General features: G+C 47.0%; 6 protein-coding genes across 6 annotated transcripts; 4 read left to right on the top strand and 2 right to left on the bottom strand.

The window, feature by feature from the left end:
- Positions 1 to 1,168: 1,168 nt before the first annotated feature.
- On the bottom strand, positions 1,169 to 2,913 carry VTN77DRAFT_1532 (uncharacterized protein; the record flags this gene model as incomplete). Its single annotated transcript, XM_069417274.1, has 4 exons — positions 1,169 to 1,322; positions 1,377 to 2,053; positions 2,149 to 2,643; positions 2,707 to 2,913. The coding sequence occupies 4 exons, from the start codon at positions 2,911 to 2,913 to the stop codon at positions 1,169 to 1,171; spliced, it is 1,533 nt and encodes a 510-aa protein (XP_069280021.1).
- A 2,034-nt stretch (positions 2,914 to 4,947) lies between these two features.
- VTN77DRAFT_1531 (uncharacterized protein) lies at positions 4,948 to 7,591 on the top strand (the record flags this gene model as incomplete). The annotated part of the gene is made up of 5 exons (XM_069417273.1): positions 4,948 to 5,040; positions 5,166 to 5,837; positions 6,149 to 6,193; positions 6,245 to 6,346; positions 6,395 to 7,591. The coding sequence occupies 5 exons, from the start codon at positions 4,948 to 4,950 to the stop codon at positions 7,589 to 7,591; spliced, it is 2,109 nt and encodes a 702-aa protein (XP_069280020.1).
- A 733-nt stretch (positions 7,592 to 8,324) lies between these two features.
- On the top strand, positions 8,325 to 9,711 carry VTN77DRAFT_1530 (uncharacterized protein; the record flags this gene model as incomplete). Its single annotated transcript, XM_069417272.1, has 3 exons — positions 8,325 to 8,363; positions 8,836 to 9,594; positions 9,667 to 9,711. The coding sequence occupies 3 exons, from the start codon at positions 8,325 to 8,327 to the stop codon at positions 9,709 to 9,711; spliced, it is 843 nt and encodes a 280-aa protein (XP_069280019.1).
- A 227-nt stretch (positions 9,712 to 9,938) lies between these two features.
- VTN77DRAFT_1529 (uncharacterized protein) lies at positions 9,939 to 10,775 on the top strand (the record flags this gene model as incomplete). The annotated part of the gene is made up of 3 exons (XM_069417270.1): positions 9,939 to 9,941; positions 9,998 to 10,010; positions 10,267 to 10,775. 3 exons carry the CDS (start codon positions 9,939 to 9,941, stop codon positions 10,773 to 10,775), a joined length of 525 nt encoding a protein of 174 aa, XP_069280018.1.
- A 2,194-nt stretch (positions 10,776 to 12,969) lies between these two features.
- On the bottom strand, positions 12,970 to 14,077 carry VTN77DRAFT_1528 (uncharacterized protein; the record flags this gene model as incomplete). Its single annotated transcript, XM_069417269.1, has 2 exons — positions 12,970 to 13,139; positions 14,041 to 14,077. The coding sequence occupies 2 exons, from the start codon at positions 14,075 to 14,077 to the stop codon at positions 12,970 to 12,972; spliced, it is 207 nt and encodes a 68-aa protein (XP_069280017.1).
- A 2,009-nt stretch (positions 14,078 to 16,086) lies between these two features.
- On the top strand, positions 16,087 to 17,969 carry VTN77DRAFT_1527 (uncharacterized protein; the record flags this gene model as incomplete). Its single annotated transcript, XM_069417268.1, has 3 exons — positions 16,087 to 16,672; positions 16,744 to 16,840; positions 16,892 to 17,969. The coding sequence occupies 3 exons, from the start codon at positions 16,087 to 16,089 to the stop codon at positions 17,967 to 17,969; spliced, it is 1,761 nt and encodes a 586-aa protein (XP_069280016.1).
- Between the last annotated feature and the right edge of the window lie 1,661 nt (positions 17,970 to 19,630).

The following is a 19,630-nucleotide window of genomic DNA, read 5'->3' as shown; positions in this document are numbered from 1 at the left end:
CTTTGCAATAATTAAATTCGAAAAAGTTTTCTATATTTTCCTATGTAATAGAATTCATTTTTTAGCCGATTCACCATTTTTTTAATTTTTTTTTAAAAAATATCTATCTATTTTGTTGCTAAATAAAGGCAATAAAAAATATGCATCTCTTGGGCGACAAATAGGTGTGTGCAAATACTTTGGACGAGGTCTGTACTCCGTACTGTGATATCTATGGATGGTTCTTCTGCTGCTAATACCTAACATTATCTCTGCAGAGCATCTAATTACCCAAAATTAAAATCATCAACGTCATAATCATCAAAGTTCTAATTATTAACTTTGTCACTCTCAGACCTTGCTGTCAGGAGCCCTGCACGTGCATAGTCATACCCAAGTTGGTATCTGAGCGGATAAATCCTTACCCGTCCTTCAATCTCGCCTCGTTCGCTCTTAAGGAAGATTGCCTGATAGATACATCGTATGATTGCCGATTGCCGACAGCAGCAATTTACATAGATATCTATCTATTCATTTATCTAGTATCTGTCGTCTATCTAGAGTATTAGGGGGTGTATATCTAGACTCTCGTGCAGTACGGAGTACCCTGTAACCGGAGGGAGAGACTCCGCGAGAGAGAACACAATCAACTAATTAATCATGATTACTTGCTTGATATGATACCTAATGTGGTAGGTATATCCATATACCTATCGTTTCGTTGTTATTGTTATTATTTATTGCTGTCCTCCATTTCGAACCATGCTTCGTCGCAACGTCATCAATCACCAGCAATTCTCGTTCCAGGAAAAAAAAAAGCCCGAGACCTCGCGGATACTGCATCAGTCCGGCTTAGCTGTCTACTTACAGGTAGGAAACTCAGGAGGCTAAAGGCCTGACAAACAACTTCACTTTACCTAGGTAGGTACTATGTAGTTGTTCCAAGGCTGCTGAGTGGACAGTATTAATATTAATTGACCTACTAGGTATGCCACAGTGGAGAGTACTCGTACGGATGCAGACTATCACATATCCCCCGCAGCATCAGTCCTGAATAATGTGCCTCAGGGATATCATCGCAAACATAATTATATTCATAGCGGGTATTACATGTTAACCATTACTACCTCATACATACGGACGATCGATACCTGCGACAGTCCTCAAACGATACAAACTTGTCTCACACCTACGCAGCGGACTCCTCTCGGGCCCGCGCCCCCCGCCAGGTCTGTCCACGCCACTGCAGCAGCAGAGTGGGAATCACACTGACTCCGACGATGAGCGCCGTGGCCACACCCGAACTGTTGGCAACACCGACGTTGGTGAACATGTCAGGGAACCTACAAGTTGAATATTAGCAGGTATCAACAAGGCAACATGGGCAGGGATCTTACCAGAATGGCCCGATAAATCCCCACATCTGTCGGACAAACGTGATAAACACTCCCACGGATGCCGCTTCTTCGTGGTTGCAATCCACAGCATACGTGATCAGCACAGTCGTGACAACTTGATTGCCAAACGCGGCAATGGCGACGCCCACAATTGGAGTGATGTTCCAATGGCCGCCCGCTGCGTTCTGCGTCTGCACCAGGAAGACAATCACTCCTACGATCGTCAAGGCGAATCCGATATAGCTCAGCCAGAGACGGTATTCGGGCGCGGGGCGGTGTTGGGTGCGACGGGCGCGCGAGTTCATCCAGAAATCCGACAGAGACCCTCCGACCTGCTCGCCCAGCAACGATCCGATCACCAGACTGAGGAACTGCAGGCCCAGTGCCTGCGTGCTGAGGGCGAATTTCTGCTGCAACAGCTGCGGGATCTCCACCGTGACCAGGACGCTGCCGAAGAGGAAGATCATGGCGTACGCAGCGGCCGGGATCAGCACCGACGGACGGCCGGCCAGCGTGAGAGGGTGGATGAATTCCCACAGCTGCAAGGGAGTCGGGTCGATCCGTCGGAAGGTCAGATATTGCTGACGGAATCCGGAGGGTGCCCGGGCGGGGTTTCCTGCCACATACCGGGTTTCCGGTCCAAAGAAGAGATACAGAATAAATTGCACGCCATTAACCTGAACTAATCAGCCCAGATCGAAAGATCAAAAGATCGAAATTACAAAAAAAAAAAAAAGAAAAAAAAAGAGAGAGAGAGAGAGGGAAAACTTACAATAGCTAACACCCAATAGATCCATCGATATCCTACCCGCTGGGCGACAAAGCCAAAGATGAACGGCGCGACAGGCACTCCAAGAGTGACCAGCAGGGTCCACACCCCCATATATCGGGCCCGTTCCTGTCTGAAGAATGACTCGGTCACCACGGCACTCCCCAGGGCCAGCGCCGGGCTGATGAAGAAGGCCGTCAGGGCCCGACAAGCGGCCATCGAAGCATAATCCGGGCTCTTGGCACAACTGATATTGGTCACCAGGCTGCAGACCAATGACAGCAGAAAGATCGGGCGACGGCCAAATCGGCTCGACAGAGGCCTCCAGAACAGGGGCGCCGCTCCGAGGACGGCGATCTGCAGGGATGTCAGGTATGACACGCGCTGCAAACTGACTCCCAGATCCTCTGAGATCATCATGTAGGCGGGGATGATGCATGCGGCCGTGAAGGTGCCCATCATCGCGTGGAAGGCCACGAGAATGAGATTGACTGTTTTCTACGCAGACACAAAGCATGGTCAGTACGACGACGTCTTTGGGGGATGGAACTGCGCTCAAACCTTCCACACAGGCCAATTGTACGGATCTGCCTCATCCGGGGCGGGAATGGGGTCCAGCTCGAGGGTGCCATGTCGTTGCAGCAGGAACTCACGATGCTCGGTGGAGAGATCCGCGGCGCTGACGGTTGGCACCTGGACAGCCAAGTCGGCCTTCTCAGTGGCTTCGAGGCCATTGGACGTGGGTTTGATATCTTCGTTGGCAGACATGATGGAGAAGATGCCAGTTTATCTGGGTATGAATTGTGATACGGGTGCAGCAGACATTAATCTACTGGCTGAGGGGTATTCCCTCAATGCCAGGCGAGGAAGACGAAGAAAACAATAACAGAGCAGAAAGAATGTGACGAGTTCTGCAGAAAGGCGGTTGACGATAATACTGCAATCGGATCGAGCAGGAGCAAAGCTGGTGAAACGGGTAGATGCAGCTGCAGGGCCCCCTTTAAGGAAGGCAGGTGACCAGCAGGGCAATCCTCCCGCCGGACACCTTCCTGAAGCACCATCGGCCCCCCTCCGGTCTGCAGGAGTTGCTGTGGGGACCCCTTGGGGACAGTTGGCCGGGATAACCCGGTGAATAGTTGAAATTGGTGATTCATTACTGTAAAGGTAATACGGAGTCCCCAAATCTGCGGAGAAACCCCAGAAACTACCAAATCCCGGGGTCTGGGGTTGCTCCATGCAGTTGTTGACGATTCTGGGGACCGTGGTTCTGCAGCACCCCCGTGAACGCGTGCTGTGGAGATGCATGAGGGTACACAGCGTGGAGCAGGGGATATATGGTGTTCCGCCAGACTAATCACTGCGCAGCAATGACGAGCGCTGATTGGCGCATCCATCACGCTAACCCAAGACTTAGGTAACGTGATTCTTCGGCATTTTCGATCGGCTTGCCGATAGTAGTAATCCACCAGTGAATCCAGAGAGAAAGAATCGAGAAAAAAAAATTACTTAGTGCTACGAGTAGTACATGATGAGTGATAGTATTTCATTTGAACTCTGTGCCAATTCTTCCTAAATTGCCTGTTTATAGACATTCCCGTTTATACCCGCGATGTGCAAACTGCTCATGTAGACTTAATAGAGTAATACCTCCTGACAAACGACATATTTGCAAAACAATATGACTGCGCTGTGTGAGTTTGGATTTATGTCACCAACATAACCCACGACTGCAAGGGCACTCTGGACTGGAAATTTCCAAGAAAACTGGAGATGGTGGTAAAATTTATTCGAACAACATTGTATGTACGGAGTACGTATTTTCATCCATCCAGCAGCCACGAACTTTTGTGATTTCACCGTGAAGTAAACGGTTTTCCGAGACAAAGAAAAGAATGGAATCATATCGACCCCCCTAGAAGTTGAGCTTATAATCAGCCTAAATTCTCATGGTTCCATCTTCTCAAATCATCGCCTTTCAGTCTTGTCAACTAGGAGTTCTAGTTCTTAGTTAAAATAGCTCGTCTTCATCGTGACAGCTAGCATAGGATCGACCATTCAGCTTTTAACATGACTGCCTAGGAACGCATCCTCTTTTTGTACTAAGTCCGTACTACTTTATTTTTTTATTTCTATTGTTATTTTTCATTTTTATTTTCGTTGCGGTCCAGCACGGTGTATCACAGGCTCATCGAAGTCTTATAGTGAAGTCAATCACAATGCAACGTCCTATCATCCCATCTGTGGCATAGACTACAAAGAAGAGAAAGCAGAACCTGTTATGAAAGGGTAACAGCAAATGAGTGCACGAAAAGTATTATTTATTACGGCCAAAAAATTGTATGGAGGAGGCAAGCTCGTTGTGATATATTCCAAATTAGGAAAGTAAGAAAGGCATCTAATTGGAACACGTGGGTCGACACAAGGACTCCGAAATGGTATTCTGGTCAACCTCCAGCGGGCAGAATCGACCAGGTCTGGACTTGAGCCTATTGGCCATCTGTCAGTGTCAGCTATCATCCCTGCATTTGCGGAGAAGCTCGATTAAATTAATCAGCCTGCCCTCTGCAGTCAGCTGCTGAAGACGCTACTGACGCAGTGCATCAGGATCGCGGGGTTCGGAAACGTCTCCGTCTCCAGTCTGGGGTAAAATCTTATCCAGCCTGCGTCTGCTCGATCCTTTTCTCGATCTGCCCTCCCCACACAAACGGCGAGGCTGGCTCTGTTTCTAACTTCTAGAAGGAGCACTGCAAGAACCTCAATTGATGAGATTGCACTAATCCAATTCTCGAGTGCATCGCCATCATGGCGGCTGCATCTTCCCCGGTCGCAGATCGGCCCCGCCGCTTAGTGTGTAAGGATTGCCAGAAGGCTTTTACCAAGCCTGAACACTTGAGGGTGAGACAATCCCATTTGCATTATTTTACAGTATTCAGTTTGTCTGTTTTATTTTATTTTTTTTATTTTGTTAATTTTTAACTTGCACGGCAGTCCCATATTATCTTTTACTAACCGCCTTACAGAGACATGAACGCAGCCGTAAGACACTGGAGCCCGCCGTTGCGCTGCGCTATCTCTCATCTAGAACAATGCTGATACCAGCGATAATCATGGCTGGGCGTAGATACGGGATCCAAACCTTTTGTCTGCAAAGAGTGTGGCCGGCCGTTTGCTCGTCAAGACGCTCTGCCCGGCATGGGAAGCTTCACACTCGCCGGGATAGTACAAAGTATGCATCCCCTTCATCAGTCTCCTCGATAGAACAACAGGCTGCGACAGAGATTCCTCCCCCAGCCCCGTCATCAGCATCCACTTGGGATTGCGGCAGCCAGATGCAGCAGTCTGCAGTGACCACCAGCACAGCAGGTCAGAGCTGGGTTGAGTCTCAATCGAGTAGCAGTACCAACAATCGTCATGTTGGCTTGCAAACCACAACGCCAGCGACGGAGCTCGACCTTGCCTTGATCTGGCCTGACTCGGAGGAGCTGTTCCACTCTATTATGTCGTCAGAGGCCGTAGAGCAGTGGCAGGTCCCTCTGGGAACGCTACCGTTTCCACCCATCGTCGATCAGACATCAACCACGAATTTGGACTCGCCCAGCACGTTTGGTGATCGAAGCTCTTCCGTGGGCACCATTCCATCTGGTAAGGGCCATCAGGCGGTGCGTGACGTGACGGAAATGGTGACCAGCCTGGTAGGTGATCTACTGTCAGTATCAGCAGGCGTTCCGCTCATTTATTTTATGCAGTCTTCCAGTGTCACAGCAGCCGTCAAATCCACCTCCATTACGTCTGTTTTTCTGGACGAATGCTTACACATGTTCTTCGTCCATTTCGTCCCCACCTTTCCAATCCTACATCGTCCAACGTTTGTTTTCCGAGAATGCACCCACCCTCTCCTGTTGAACGCCATTCGCTATTGGGTCGTTGTATTTGGGGCCTAAGGATGCCATTGCAAAGGTATGCGTTATAGACTAGGAAAGGCGATGAAGCTGACATATCATAGGGAGAAGCCCTGTGGCGGCTTGCCCACACTGCCGTTGCAACCTCGGTAGGATTCGAAATTCTCGTCGAAAGTGGAGTTATGGCTAACTTCATCCAGTGGCAGACACTGATAACACATCGTGGACCTTACGATGCTTGCCCAGGTGTCCAGCTGGTGATTACGGCCCTTCTGGGCCATGTCTACGGTGCTCTCTTTAAGGTTCGTGATCTTCATCGCTAATCCCTGTATCTCCGCTGATTCCGTCAGAACCGGGCAATCCGCATTACCAGTCAGATCTTTCGTGCATTGGGGTTTTTCTGGGCCCGAAATTGTGGCATGTTTGAGACGGAACCTGCGCCAGTCGATCATCTGCCCTCGCTAACCGCGCCGGCCGCGGAAAAAGAGCATCACTGGCGGACTTGGGTGTCCCGCGAGATTCAACAGCGCGCCTTGCTGGCATATTATATCTTGGATGGGCTGCTGGCGCAGTTATCCGGGGAAGCGACGTCTGTCCGTCACGTTGCCAACCAGCTCACCCTGCCCAGCAGCGACGCGGCCTTTGAGGCGAACACGGCGGATGAATGGCTGGCTTATATCCGCACGCAGAGGCCTGACAATCGAACCTTTCGCTACATCTTCCGCCAGATCTTCCCGACTGGTGGTACTCCTGGGTCGTTGGAACCAGTAACCTCCGCCTTCTCCCTACGGGTGGTCCTCGAAGGCCTGCAGTCACTGCTGTCTGACTGCGATGACGATGACAGCGGTGTCGCTGCGGTGGGCGTCCCCGGGAGGCCCGAGGTGTGTCGTGCGCTTGTCCAGGTGCACGGGAGCATCAACACGAGTTTGTCTCTGTCCAAGGAAGAACGGTTAGAAATCCTCCTCCGCTGGCACACCATCTGCCTCGACGCCGTCACGAGTTCATCCATGCTTTTCCGTCAGATCTGCAGCACCTACAATTTGGAGCAGCATGTCTGCAGCGGTGGCAAGGGGATGCGGCGGGGGTTTGACTTGGTGAAATGGGCTCATTCGGGTGACGGTCGTCGCGCGTTGCTGCACGCGGTCGCGATCCAGCAGATCGTGGAGCAATTGCCCCGGGGACGGGCTCATGTCATCCATATGCCAGGGTCGCTCTTCGCGGCGGCCATCGTCTACATTGTCTTCTCCCTGGCGGGCAACTATTCGATCCATCTGCCGGGGGCAATTGACTGGGAGGATGTCCTCCTGACGAAAGAGCAGCCACCTCTTCCGTCGATGATGAGCAAGACAGTAATGTTGAACGAGTCTGCAACTAGCCAGTTTATCCGCGGGGAGTTGCGAGCGTTGCCTGGACAGGGAGGAAGCCGAATGAACGTGTTATACGAGTTGAACACGATCCAGAAGCTCTTCCGATGCCTGTCGTCGCAGTGGGGGATTTCTCACGATATGGAGGCGGTGGTTGACCAGTGTATTGCACTATGTCATTGAACCGTAGCAGACGGAGACTCTCATTCTTCCACACCGCATGCGGAAGAAATTGACGCCGTCAAATCAGCCGTTAACGCTGGCCGCCAACCTCCCATCCGTGAGTTGAAATCTGGGCTTGTAGTCAGTCTGGACTGTCGAAGAACGCCAACTCGATCAGACCGCCAACATTATCGCGAGGCCTGCTCTTCTAATAGCCACATGCCGTCACCTCACTGAGTAGATTGATCCAGCTGGATTCACTGAACTCGCCAACTGGGACCCAATGACGCCGATGAGGACGATAATCACGCCACCAGAACGTTCTAGCAAGCTGCAGCCATTAGGCAACAACAATTCTCACTGCAAGCGCACTCACTTTGTATGTACATAGTGTCTGTAGTATATCCCTTCCCTCGCCTCGGCGATAAGGCACCTCTAGAAAATCGGACTTCGATACCGCAATAGACAATAGCGGTTTCACGTGTGGGGAGGGGCATGGTCCAATAACAGAACCTCTCCATGCATGCCAGGGCCGGCGTACGTATGCTGCCAGAATGTGGTGAAACATGAAACGCAAGCCTTATCTCCGAAGGATCTCCGCAGGGCACCTCCGACTCGGGTATAGTCTGGACAGGGCGAAGTATATAAGCGCCAGCAGTGAGGGAGATTTTTATCAATCAGATTTTATCAGATCAGATTCTTGCATTGATCTTGTATATTTTATAAATATTGTGTTGTGTCTACAGTCTTCAACATGGCCAGCATCGACCCCCCGCATCGGCCACGCCATGATGTGAGTATATCCAACCAATGGGTTTTTTCTCCCTTGAACTATGCTACCTAGTTCTTTTCTTCATTCTTTTTTCTCCCTTATGTTATATATTTATTATTCTTTATTTTCTTCTATTTTTTTCTTTACTATCTGGTTATTTTTACGTTTTATTAAATACTGATATCTGGGATTTCTATTTCTTTTATTCCTTTTCTCTCTCTCTGTGTGTGTCTCTTTTCATTTTTCCTCTCTTTTTTTCTTTATTATTCTTATTCTCTATTTTATTCTCTATTTTATTTCTTGTTTTATATCTTATTCTTCTATTCTTTCTTTGTATTTTATATTATTTTTGTTTTTATTTACTATCTTATTATTTTCTCTTTATTAATTACTAATATCTGAGTCCCCCCCCCCCCCTCTCTCTCTTTCTTCAAAGTTACTGTTTTCTTGTCTTCTTTATTGACCAATTACTGATCTCTGTGTATGTCTACAGGACAACCGCGAAACCGACCTCCTCCAACACATCTTCAGCCTCCCCAACCTCGACGACCTCCGCGGCCAACCCGACAAAATCCTCGCCGCCATCGACGACTTCAGCACGAACAACAAACACCTCATGAACATCGGCCCGCACAAGGGCCAGCTGATCGTGTCGCTGATTGCCGAGCGCAAGCCCTCCACCGTCATCGAGCTGGGCGGCTACGTGGGCTACTCGGCGATCAAGTTCGGCGACGCGGTGCGCCGCGCGGGGGGCAAGCGGTATCTCAGTCTGGAGATCAACCCGGTGTATGCCGCGGTGGCGAACATGCTGGTCGACCTGGCGGGTCTGCGCGATATCGTGCGCATCCTCGTCGCGCCGAGCCATCTGTCCCTCGCACGGCTGGTCCGCGACAACGCGATCGACCATGTCGAGCTGCTGTTCCTCGACCACTGGAAGGACCGCTACCTGCCGGACCTGTGGCTGGTGGAGCAGTTGGGGTTGCTCAAGCCCGGGGTGTCGGTGCTTGCGGCAGATAACGTGCTCAAGCCAGGCGCGCCGGAGTATCTGGACTGGGTGCGGTCGAGTCCGGCGGAGAAGCGGGAGAAACTGAAGCAGCAGAACACTGTCGACCTGGGAGGGATCGACCTGGCGAAGGCTATCAAGGAGAAGGGCGAGAAGAATACAGGCGTGGATCTGGAGAATGTGCCTGGCAACCCAAACCTGGTGTATGAAACAGAGATACATATCTTTGAACGGCGGGATGGAAGTAAGGTGTGTACAGTGGACATCTAATATACTTCTGTTTGTCGTCTTGCTTGCAGAACTAACATGATGTGATTTCAGGACGGCGTCGAAATCACCAAGGTGGTCGGCGAGGAGAAGAATTAGTGGACATAATATTAACCTGGAGCGACGGGCCATTGAACACAATCAGAGTAAACGATATGTAATGCCATTACTTTTCAAAATTAAATATAATCAACACCTGTGTCAATTATCCTCTCGAGATACTGTTTATATCTTCGAGATAAGATGAACTGGCAATAGAATCGATCCACTCGTTTAGGTCAGAATAGCTAGATATATGACTAGCAAAGAAAAAGGAAAGACTCCATATGGTGAGTAAGTTCTACAGAATTTATATCTATCTATCTATTTATTTACAGACTGCTAGGTTACCTACCTAGGTATGTACATACATGCCTAATGTCTAGTTGATCTTGTAAATATCTCATTATCTACTAGTTGATCTAACTCGTTTAATTTATAGAGCCCTATAAATCAATCCCATAAACAGGCCCCTGGATGGATACTCTTGATATATCAGGATATTGGTAGAAGTATATTGTCAACCGGAAATGATCCAACAGCTAAAAGGGTAGTTGTCATGGCACCTCTCTCTGGCTGAGTGGAAGACTTCTGACATATATTTATTCGTTATAGACAGTCAACTTTCTCCCACCCTTACCACATATTTCACCGCACTCGCCTTTCCCGCCTTCATATTTGTCAACGCCGTCTGGACCCCCTCCAACCCTCCCGGCACAACTTCATGCGGATGCGGACTGAACCATCCCTCCTTCAACCCCAACCCCATCAACCGAAACCACGCAAAGGCCAGCTCGCTCTGTATGCGCGCTGCGCACCATGATCTTCCCCAAGCGGACCGTGGGCGGAATCTGGTCCGTCGGGACGGAGGGCACCGTCGTGGCGAGGGCCGACCCAGCCTGCGGGCTCTGGTCCAGTACCCTCAGGATGTGCAGATGGCTGTTGTTTGCGCCCACCGTGTCGAGTACATGCCGCAGCGGGACGCCTTGGGGTATCGCGTTCCGGATGCCCTGGACAAGCGCGTCCTCGCCCTTGCGATAGTCGACCACGACGTGCCCCGCGACCGATCGATCAGTCGCTCGACATGGTCGATGCCCCTGCCTGCAACGCCAATGATCGGGTGAACGTCCATCTTCCGCAGCAGCTTGACCGCGAGCGAGCTCACTGCGCCAGCAGCACCGTATACCAGCACGCCCCCACGCACGCGCTGCTTCAGCGTGTCATCCTTCGCCCACGCCGGGGGGAATACCCAGCTCGGAGAACAGCCCGATAACAGCCGTCATCTTCATTCGATAAGCATCAACAGTCAAGCAACTCCTGCCTACCTAATAGACATTTTCTAACACCAGTGGTAGAAGAGAAAGGATAATGCATCGAATCAAGTCAAGTAATGTTATAAATAAACCTTGTATAGTGAAATTTGTTTATGCCAGTTAACGCTCCCTTCTTCGATTATAATATAATAGATCAATAGATCTTATAAAAGAAAAAAAACAAAGGAAAGAATGAATCGGAATCTTATAAATCAAGCATAATAGAAAACAACAGATAGAACAATCTTCTATGTATCGAGCAGAAAGAATGATTATTAGACGAGACGGAGACGGATAGGACTAGACCAGATTAGTTAAGATTAGATTAGATTAGATTAGATAACAATGATGAGATCACCTTAGTAGATAAGATAAGATTGGATTAGATAAGCCAGCTTCGTTGTGAAGCTTCGTATCATCCATAGTAGCCTTGTAGCAAGCAAAGTGAATTAGTTAAATCAGTCGAGGTAAGTAAGTAAGGAGCTAAGAGAGTAGTCATACATCTCAGACATGGTGCAGTACAGTACAGTACGGAGTCCAGGACCTTTCTATCGCGTCGATCTGCTGAGCGCCTAGGCTGTCGGCGACCACGGAATTGAGCTGAGCTGTAGGGAAATAATGTTCGCCAGCAAACACGGACACTTTTTGCTTTTGTTTTCCATTTTCCATTTTCCATTTTCTTTTTTCTTTTTCTTTTTTTCGATTTTAAACAACATAAGGAATAAGAATAACCATCGTTATTAAAATGATAATGACCACCTTGATATCGATAATGACGATCATAATAGTTAATATCAGACCAGAAAGAAAAAAACTGAAGTGATATTCCGATGGACGTCGCCATTCAGTCAAAAAAAAAAAAAGGAAAAAAAAAAAAANAAAAAAAAAAAAAAAAAAAAAAAAAAAAAAAAAAAAAAAAAAAAAAAAAAAAAAAAGAAAAAAAAAGAAAAAAAAAGGAACGCCCTGCCATGGCATTTATTCTTACCTTTCGGCTTTTGTTATAATAAAATAAATACTACCTACTTCGGGAGGCCCCCGCTGGCATATTGTACTGTATTCAAACAAGATGAACACAAACAGAGGCTAAAGCATCTCTCATCATTTCTCTCTCTATATAATCTCTTTCCAAGCTGTACTTGGCACATACGACCATAGGGTGTGGAAAACAGGGCTTCCCGTCCGCTCAGCCGTACTTAAGCCACACGCCGGCTGGTTAGTAGTTGGGTGGGTGACCACCAGCGAATCCCAGCTGTTGTATGTTTCTATCTTTTTTTTACTTGGTTTCTTGTTTATTCATTGCGTTAGCTCTTGTTACCGCCCTATCTTCACCCCTTCTGTCCTCCAGAAACTTCTTGATAGCCCTATACCTACCTACTATGCATACCTTTTTTTTTTTTTTAAAAAAAGAATTCTCCTTGCAGGTGCATTTCCTACTATATTTCCTCAGCAAATGCCGGTCAGCAGCTACCAGGCCGACCCACTCGCGGCCTAGGCATAGGCTGAGATAGGGCTTATGGCCTAGGGTCAGGGCTGGTCGCCAGCTCGCAGGTATATTATTGTTGATCAATTTTTGAAGAACTGACTAATATGAAGGAATGATAGTAATGAACCATGATACAGAAAGAATCAGAAGATCTAAGGAGATCTAGGGATATTTTATGCTCAGATCTAGAGGGGGTTGATCAGCTTCTATCTCCTTCATTTTTTTCAGATTCCCGTGTACTCATGAGTATGATCGCTTTGTTCATACCTTCAACATATATTAATTATATAGGAGTCAGTCAGTGCCCCCAAATTAGCCTCTCCTCTCCTCTCTTCTCTTCTCAGCTCCCTCAACTGGCATTTACACGTGCTTACATGCTAGCTCAAAGAATAAATGGGTTTACATTCCTCCCTCCCATGCTGCATAATTCGCAGGTACCTCTGAACTATTTGCTTCTTTTGAATGGTCTTCTAACAAAACAAGAAATTGCTCCCTGATCCCTCTTATGATGTTGATGATTCGCTAACGATTCAGCATTCCATAAGACTCCTCCAGCAAGCGCTTGAGCTGGACGCACAGAGACTCCCAGTCCACACCCGCAATAAGTTCCCTCTCCAGGTCCCTGGTCTCCAGGATGACACCGCGCAGAAGCCATACGCGGTGGCGCCAGTATGATTCTAGCATAGCCCAGCCTGTGATGATCAGCATCTTCGGGACTTCAGTCGCAGGCGATAGTCTAAGATGAGATGCTAGATGTCGATTGGAAAATTCCACGACGAAGAAAAAGAAGCAGCTATGGCACGACGACAATGGCCATTGGGCATTCTTGGACGAAGATCATGCCTGTTTGTGATCTTGTTGTTGTTGTTCTTTGACTTCTTGTATTTTGCTTTCCTCTTGCTCCACGCAATTGCCTTATGGACCTCAAGAATCATCTCCGGGTCGGTTTGGGAAATCGTATAATGTTTTTTTTTTCTGGCCGATTTGCTGGGACGGCAACGACAACGATAGACCATGTTAAGCCATTCGTTTCGATGGTAGAGCCCTCGAAGGGTGTTTGGGTTTGCAGTCCATCCCTTCTGGAGCACATCCGTTATGATTACTAGCTCCAGCTCACCCTCCTCTAGCTAAGGCCCAAATGCCTCTTTGAGGAGATCCCAATAGAAAGTATGGATGGGGAAGCCCTGTGGATAGCAATTCTGGTATTTGGCATCAAGGAAGGCAGGCAGGTAGATTTTCTGCATGATTTCCTCAAATAGAGCCTCTAGGGCTAAGGAATATTCGTTCTCATCAAGATCTACTAGATCTCCATCTCTCCATCTGGATTGTCATAGGGCCATTGGCCGTCTACTGTCATCTTTTTCCTCATTAACAATTTTTTTTGTCCCCTTTTCCCATCAAAACAGGAGGGGGACGGGGGAGAGGAATGATAGAAAGGAGCTCACTACTAACTAACTCCATAAGGACATGAATAGAGCTATAGCATGCCAAGCCAGTCCTGGTCTCCTCGCATATTGCGGAACTCTCCATGAGAGTCGTCGACCGGTTCGAGCTCGTCATCTTCCTCGTTATTGATTCTGATCGTGCACATACTGTAGATGGTGTTATAGCAAGAGACTCTGTAGGTCATGATGACATGTAAAAAATAGTGCATATGTATTCGTTCTCTCTTCTCTAGTCTAGAATTTATTAATCTTAAAATACCCTGCTAACACAAGCAGTGCATTTAGAGTTAAGAGGAATAAGGAATAGGGAGGATGAAATGGGCTGATGTTCTTATCACAGTATTTATCTATTGTTCTTTCCTAATATCAGGATGACTCGTCCTTTTACTCGACTCAATACATATAATAAATAGCCTGATGTTAGGTATAGTACAATATCCTCAATGCACACTCTTCTAAATGAATGCTTGCATAAGTATAGCTTAGCTGCAGGTAAAGAGTATGCACCAAATTATAAAACTGCATAACCCCAATACATTCTCTAGTGGAAGGCCCATCACGGCCAGCAGTATCCTGTCCTCCATTTCTTGCACATTAATAAATCTAGAATCCATTGAATCCTCTATATGTCACATTCATCCTAATGTAGAAGAGAGCGTTAATGAATGCATCTGTAGAGCATGTCATAACAGATAGAATCTTGCAATATTGCTCTAGCTGGTTAATCTCATCAGTCAGACACCCAGACTTTGAACATTATTATGGCTGATACTTGTTATTAGTCAAGAAAAAAAAGAGGACCTCATAATAGCATCTTGCTTTGTGCTTACTAGCTATAAGCTATGGCCATACATCTCCAACTTATTCTTACTGTTTCTCCTCCTTTGTCGACTCAGGGTACTTCTTCTTTTATTTCTCTATTGTGAGCCGTATCCTGTTGACTTAATGAAGTCGGTGATCATAGCATCTGAGATGAAGTGCGTCATCTATTGTGATTGTGGACGAGTAAGACTAAAATGAGAAGATGAGTCAGAAGATTTAATTGGTCGAAGCAACAGGCAGTGTGTAAGGGTATGACCAGAGGCATCATGTTAAGTCGATCCTGGTCTTTGCACCTGGAGCTCTTATCTTAGTTGAAGGTATCTTTCCTGCTATATTAGATATTATCTCCATATGGATCTATCAACCGGCGTGCTTACTAGCCATACTTGTTTGTGAGGTTTATAAACCTCTGCCTTAGCAGAAGGACATTAGGATCATCAGCATCTTACAAATCCAACTATTGCAATGTGGGCACAGGAGAGTTGGCTTGAACCCCTCTACCAAGCCACCATCGTGCTGGGCCCTTGCAATAAGCTCCTGTAGTACCGATCGAGTTGATTAATGTCTCTTTAGGTTGCTTAGATAATCCTGCAATTGCTTTTGAAGTCTAGGGACATAAGGTGTTGCCTTGTGCCATTGTTAGCATAACAATGCACCATGGCATCGAACTGAGTGCTGGAAATAAGTGTTCAAAACGGCCATGCAAAAGTAAGGCATATCTGCTTCCACACTCGCGGGTGCCTGGCCCTCATTGTAGAGGTTGGAAGACTATTTCTAGGAATGTGACAAAGGAGGAGAAAAGGATTCTTGCTGGCTTGATTGTGTGGGGCTGTGGACTATCTAGGAAGCAGCGACTCTTCATGGCTGACATATCAAAATCTGCAAGCAGTTCTGACAGATTACCCAGTTAATGTGATTCAAGCTGCTTTATACTCAATTCTTATCCATCCTTCTTTGATGCTTGCACTGTGTGTGTAGCAATATCAAACTGCAACATTTCTGTCTCAAAATGGTACAGTGGGTACTTCCATTTTCAACAAGATTACATCATATTAAATTATGCTAAAGTCCCTTGACAAACTACTATGTCGGAACAGATTTCCCTGCATGGTTGACATCCTTACCAGAGATTACAGTGGCCTGACGTCATGCCGTTGACAGAATCTCCTGAAGTGTCGCAGACTTGCTTCCTTATTTTCTTACCAGCAGGTCGATATAAGCCTGATTTTCAACCTAAAGAGAATTGCCCAAGAAACGGTTATCCGGCAATCAAAAAAAAATATGGAATAGCTATAGCTAACCTATGCAACATGCCTAGCTCTTAGCTGTGAATGGAATTTCCTGTGATCGGCTGAAGACTCTTGATTGCCCCATGATGCAGTCTTATCTCCAGTATCGTGGCTTTCGCAAACAGCTGGAAGCCCAGATCGCGCAAGAAGATCAGGAAAAGCCCAGCGAACCTGATAATCGCGAGGATGGCCAAGATCAAGGCGTTTCTCCAGGCGAGGAAGGACGAACAGGAAGAAGTCGCAATATTGGCCAGTCGAGGACATTGCGCATCTCTCCGCATTCAGTGCGCCTGGACATGGAGCCCACTGGAGACATCGACCAGGTGGATTTTCAGACCGAAATCGAGGGGGATGTTTCCACCATTAACACCCGGGAGGCAATGGGCAATACAGCCAGTCTGATGGTAACAGGGATAGAGGTACCACCAACACAAACAGCAACAAACGACATCCCTGGCGGTGATGACAAGATAGTGGTGGTATCATTCGAGGGCGAGGACGATCCAATGGATCCGCACAACTGGACATTGCCCAGACGGCTGGTCTGCACCTTCATCATATGCCTCACGGGAGCTACTGTCGAGTTTGGGACAGTGATCGATTCACCCCACTTGGAGCAAATAGAGCAAGGAGTTGGGTCCCACCGAGAACCCGGATATCTGCTCACTGGTATGGATCATTCGAACTGGTTTCTCTTCTCTTCCTCTTCTTCTTTTCTATGATACTGACTACGAACCAAGGACTGTTTTTAATGGGCCTGGGCGCTGGATCGCTGATAACGGGACCTTTCTCAGAGTTCTTTGGACGGAATCCAGTGTACATTGTCACCCTAGCAATGTATATGTTGTTTGTCTTGGCATTGCAGTGTGGACCAACCCATGGAATCAGGATCATGCTACGCGGGTTTGCCGCGTTTGTCGGCTCTGCATCGAGTGTCTGCACTAGTGGTTCGGTTGCTGACCTTTGGTCCCGGCTCGAGCGTGGCTATATATTTCCTGTCTATACCTGCAGTGTCTTCATGGCCCCCCTGCTTGCATCAATCGTTAATGGTTTCCTTGTACAACACTATAAGAGGGGACCCCTTTCATTTTGGGCGTCTCTGGTATTTACTGGCATTGCGTTTATTGCTGTGGTGATGTTTCAGCCTGAGACATACAGTCCCATTTTGCTCCAGTGGAAGGCAAAGCACCTTCGCAAGCTAACAGGAGATTCAAGATACCGAGCCCCACTTCAGCTCAAGAAGGTCTCCTTTTGGCGTCGGTTAAGACATGCCCTGCATCGACCATTTCTTTTCTTGTTCAAAGATGGGCTTCTCACCTTGGTTGGTGTATATATGGGCCTGAACTATGTCATCGTCTATACGCTCTTTGCTGGGATCCCATTCATATTCGGGAGAATTTATCAATGGTCTGCAGGCTTTGTGGGATTATCTTTCCTAGGAAGCATTGCTGGGGTCTTGCTCTGTGGCCCTGCAGTCCTCGTTGCCTGGAGACGTCTTAGGAAAGAGATGGTGGAAGCTCTTGAACAAGAGCGCCCTCATCTAGAACCAGAGATCAGCCTCTATCTGGCCATGCTCGGTGCCCCCGCCATCCCGGTGGCATTATTCTGGATGGGCTGGACAGCCCGACCTTCGATATCGTTCTGGTCGCCACTGGTGTCGACATCGCTGTTCGCCTATGGCATAATCTGTGTCACTATCTCGATCTTCCAGTATGTGACTGACAGCTATGAGTCCCATACGGCCAGTGCACAGGCAGCCGTCCTTATGCTCCGATACGTTACTGCTGGAGCCATGGCTGAAGCAGCAGTTCCGTTATATGTCAGACTCGGGGTAGGCTGGACACTGACCATTTTTGGGATTCTGAGTGTCATAATGATGCCAATTCCATTGATCCTGTATAAACATGGTCATAAGGCCCGGATACATAGCACATATACCCTTTCTCCTGCAGGCACTAGCAGTTGATTTTCTAGTTCTNCTCCATCCCTCTTCTCTATGCCTAGTGTATGGTGGGGTTCATTAAGGTTTTGGAGGTTTTTCCTTAAGGGTTGCTTCTAGGGTACTAGCTCTAGGGTCAGGCTATGGGTTTAGCATAGAATTATGATCTTACTAGGCCTTCTTACATAAGGATGGAACATGCATATAGTTAAAGGCTGTTAGAGAGCATGCATAGTCTCTGGCTGAAAAAAAAAATGCTCTATAAAATGGACAAGTAATAATAATAATAAGGGCTAAATGCTCCCTAACCTTTTCTTCCTACAACACAGAACCAGATATGTGTCATTTTCTCATAATTAGTTTCCTAAAAAGGAAGGTAAAAGGGAAGGCCCTAGAGGAATAGAATAAGATGTTGGAGCCTGAGGCTCCGGTTGCCTCGGCTCACGTGACCGCCCACTGAGTCATTAGATCGGCCGTTAGGCCTAGTTAGAGAAATCAAGCCGTTCTTTATCTCTCAGCGAGACCCTGAGAGTCATCATAAGATATGGCAAAATACTAAGTAAGGTAGTTATTATAAGCAATTCAATATGAAGCCTATTGTGACGGCGCGGCTCAGAGGTTTGGAGGTTTGATTTGATCACATGACCAACTTCCAAATCGGGAGCGGCCTCAAACGGCACCTGCGGTCAGAATCTTTCATATGCCTCCTCCCATAGTTCCAATTTTCTTCTTCTTCTTCTTCTTCCTTCCTCAGCTTCGAATTCTTGTAATTACACTACCAAACATGAATTTACTTCGTTTTTGACTGAGCCGTCACAGTTTATATAACTAAGTTTAATATCCATGAAAATTACAAGTCTAAGAGAGAAGAGCAGAGAAAAGCCAGCTTTTCTCTGCAACCATTATCTCATATTTTATTTATTTTTTTTTAGCTTATTAAGACTTTCCTGATAATTAGATTATATAAATGTAACTTCTATAGCTGATAGGGACATTTAGTTAAAGAATATTGAGGTGGGTAAAGAGTTACCTGAGCTTGCCTGAAGAGTGACTGAATAGGGCAGCAATGCGCTAACACCAGCGCGAGCAGAACTGGTGAGCACAACCATACTTATGCTGTTGTATGTAAGTCCTTTTTCTTTTTTAAAAAATTTCATTTTATTGTTTCTACTATCTGTCGTTGATTGGTTTAACGGGTTATCCTGTTGCTCCCGTGCCCTGTCTTCACCCTAAACTTTACCTCCTGCACCTTCATTGGAGCACTACCTTTTCCCTTCTTCCTTTTTTTTTTTTGAGATCTTCCTCTTAAGTGGCGAATCGGGTTTACCATCTTTACAATAATATTAATTAATTTGTTGCTATTATCTTGCATATAGACTATATGGTACGGTATGTACATACATTATGTACAGGGATAAACCATTTTTGGTGTAGCCTTCTCACTGATCATTCCCGACCTTTTCCAGTAAATAGAATTACGGGTATGCGAATCGACTGCTTAATTACGTTTTTTTTTCTTTAACTTTAAAAGAGGAATCAGGTATGGTTTACGCCAGGATCAACTTTTGAAGGTTAATTCTGCTAGCGAAAACCTTTCCCTTTTGGTACTAGCGGCAGGTCAATCCAGAGATCCAGAGGTACGAGTATATTGAAGGATCCAAATCATCCCTCGAGAGGTTGAAGATCGT

Source organism: Rasamsonia byssochlamydoides, assembly GCF_041956645.1.
Source record: "Rasamsonia byssochlamydoides strain NRRL 3658 unplaced genomic scaffold VTN77scaffold_13, whole genome shotgun sequence".
Taxonomy (NCBI): domain Eukaryota; kingdom Fungi; phylum Ascomycota; class Eurotiomycetes; order Eurotiales; family Trichocomaceae; genus Rasamsonia; species Rasamsonia byssochlamydoides.
This window is presented reverse-complemented; position numbering and strand designations above follow the sequence as displayed.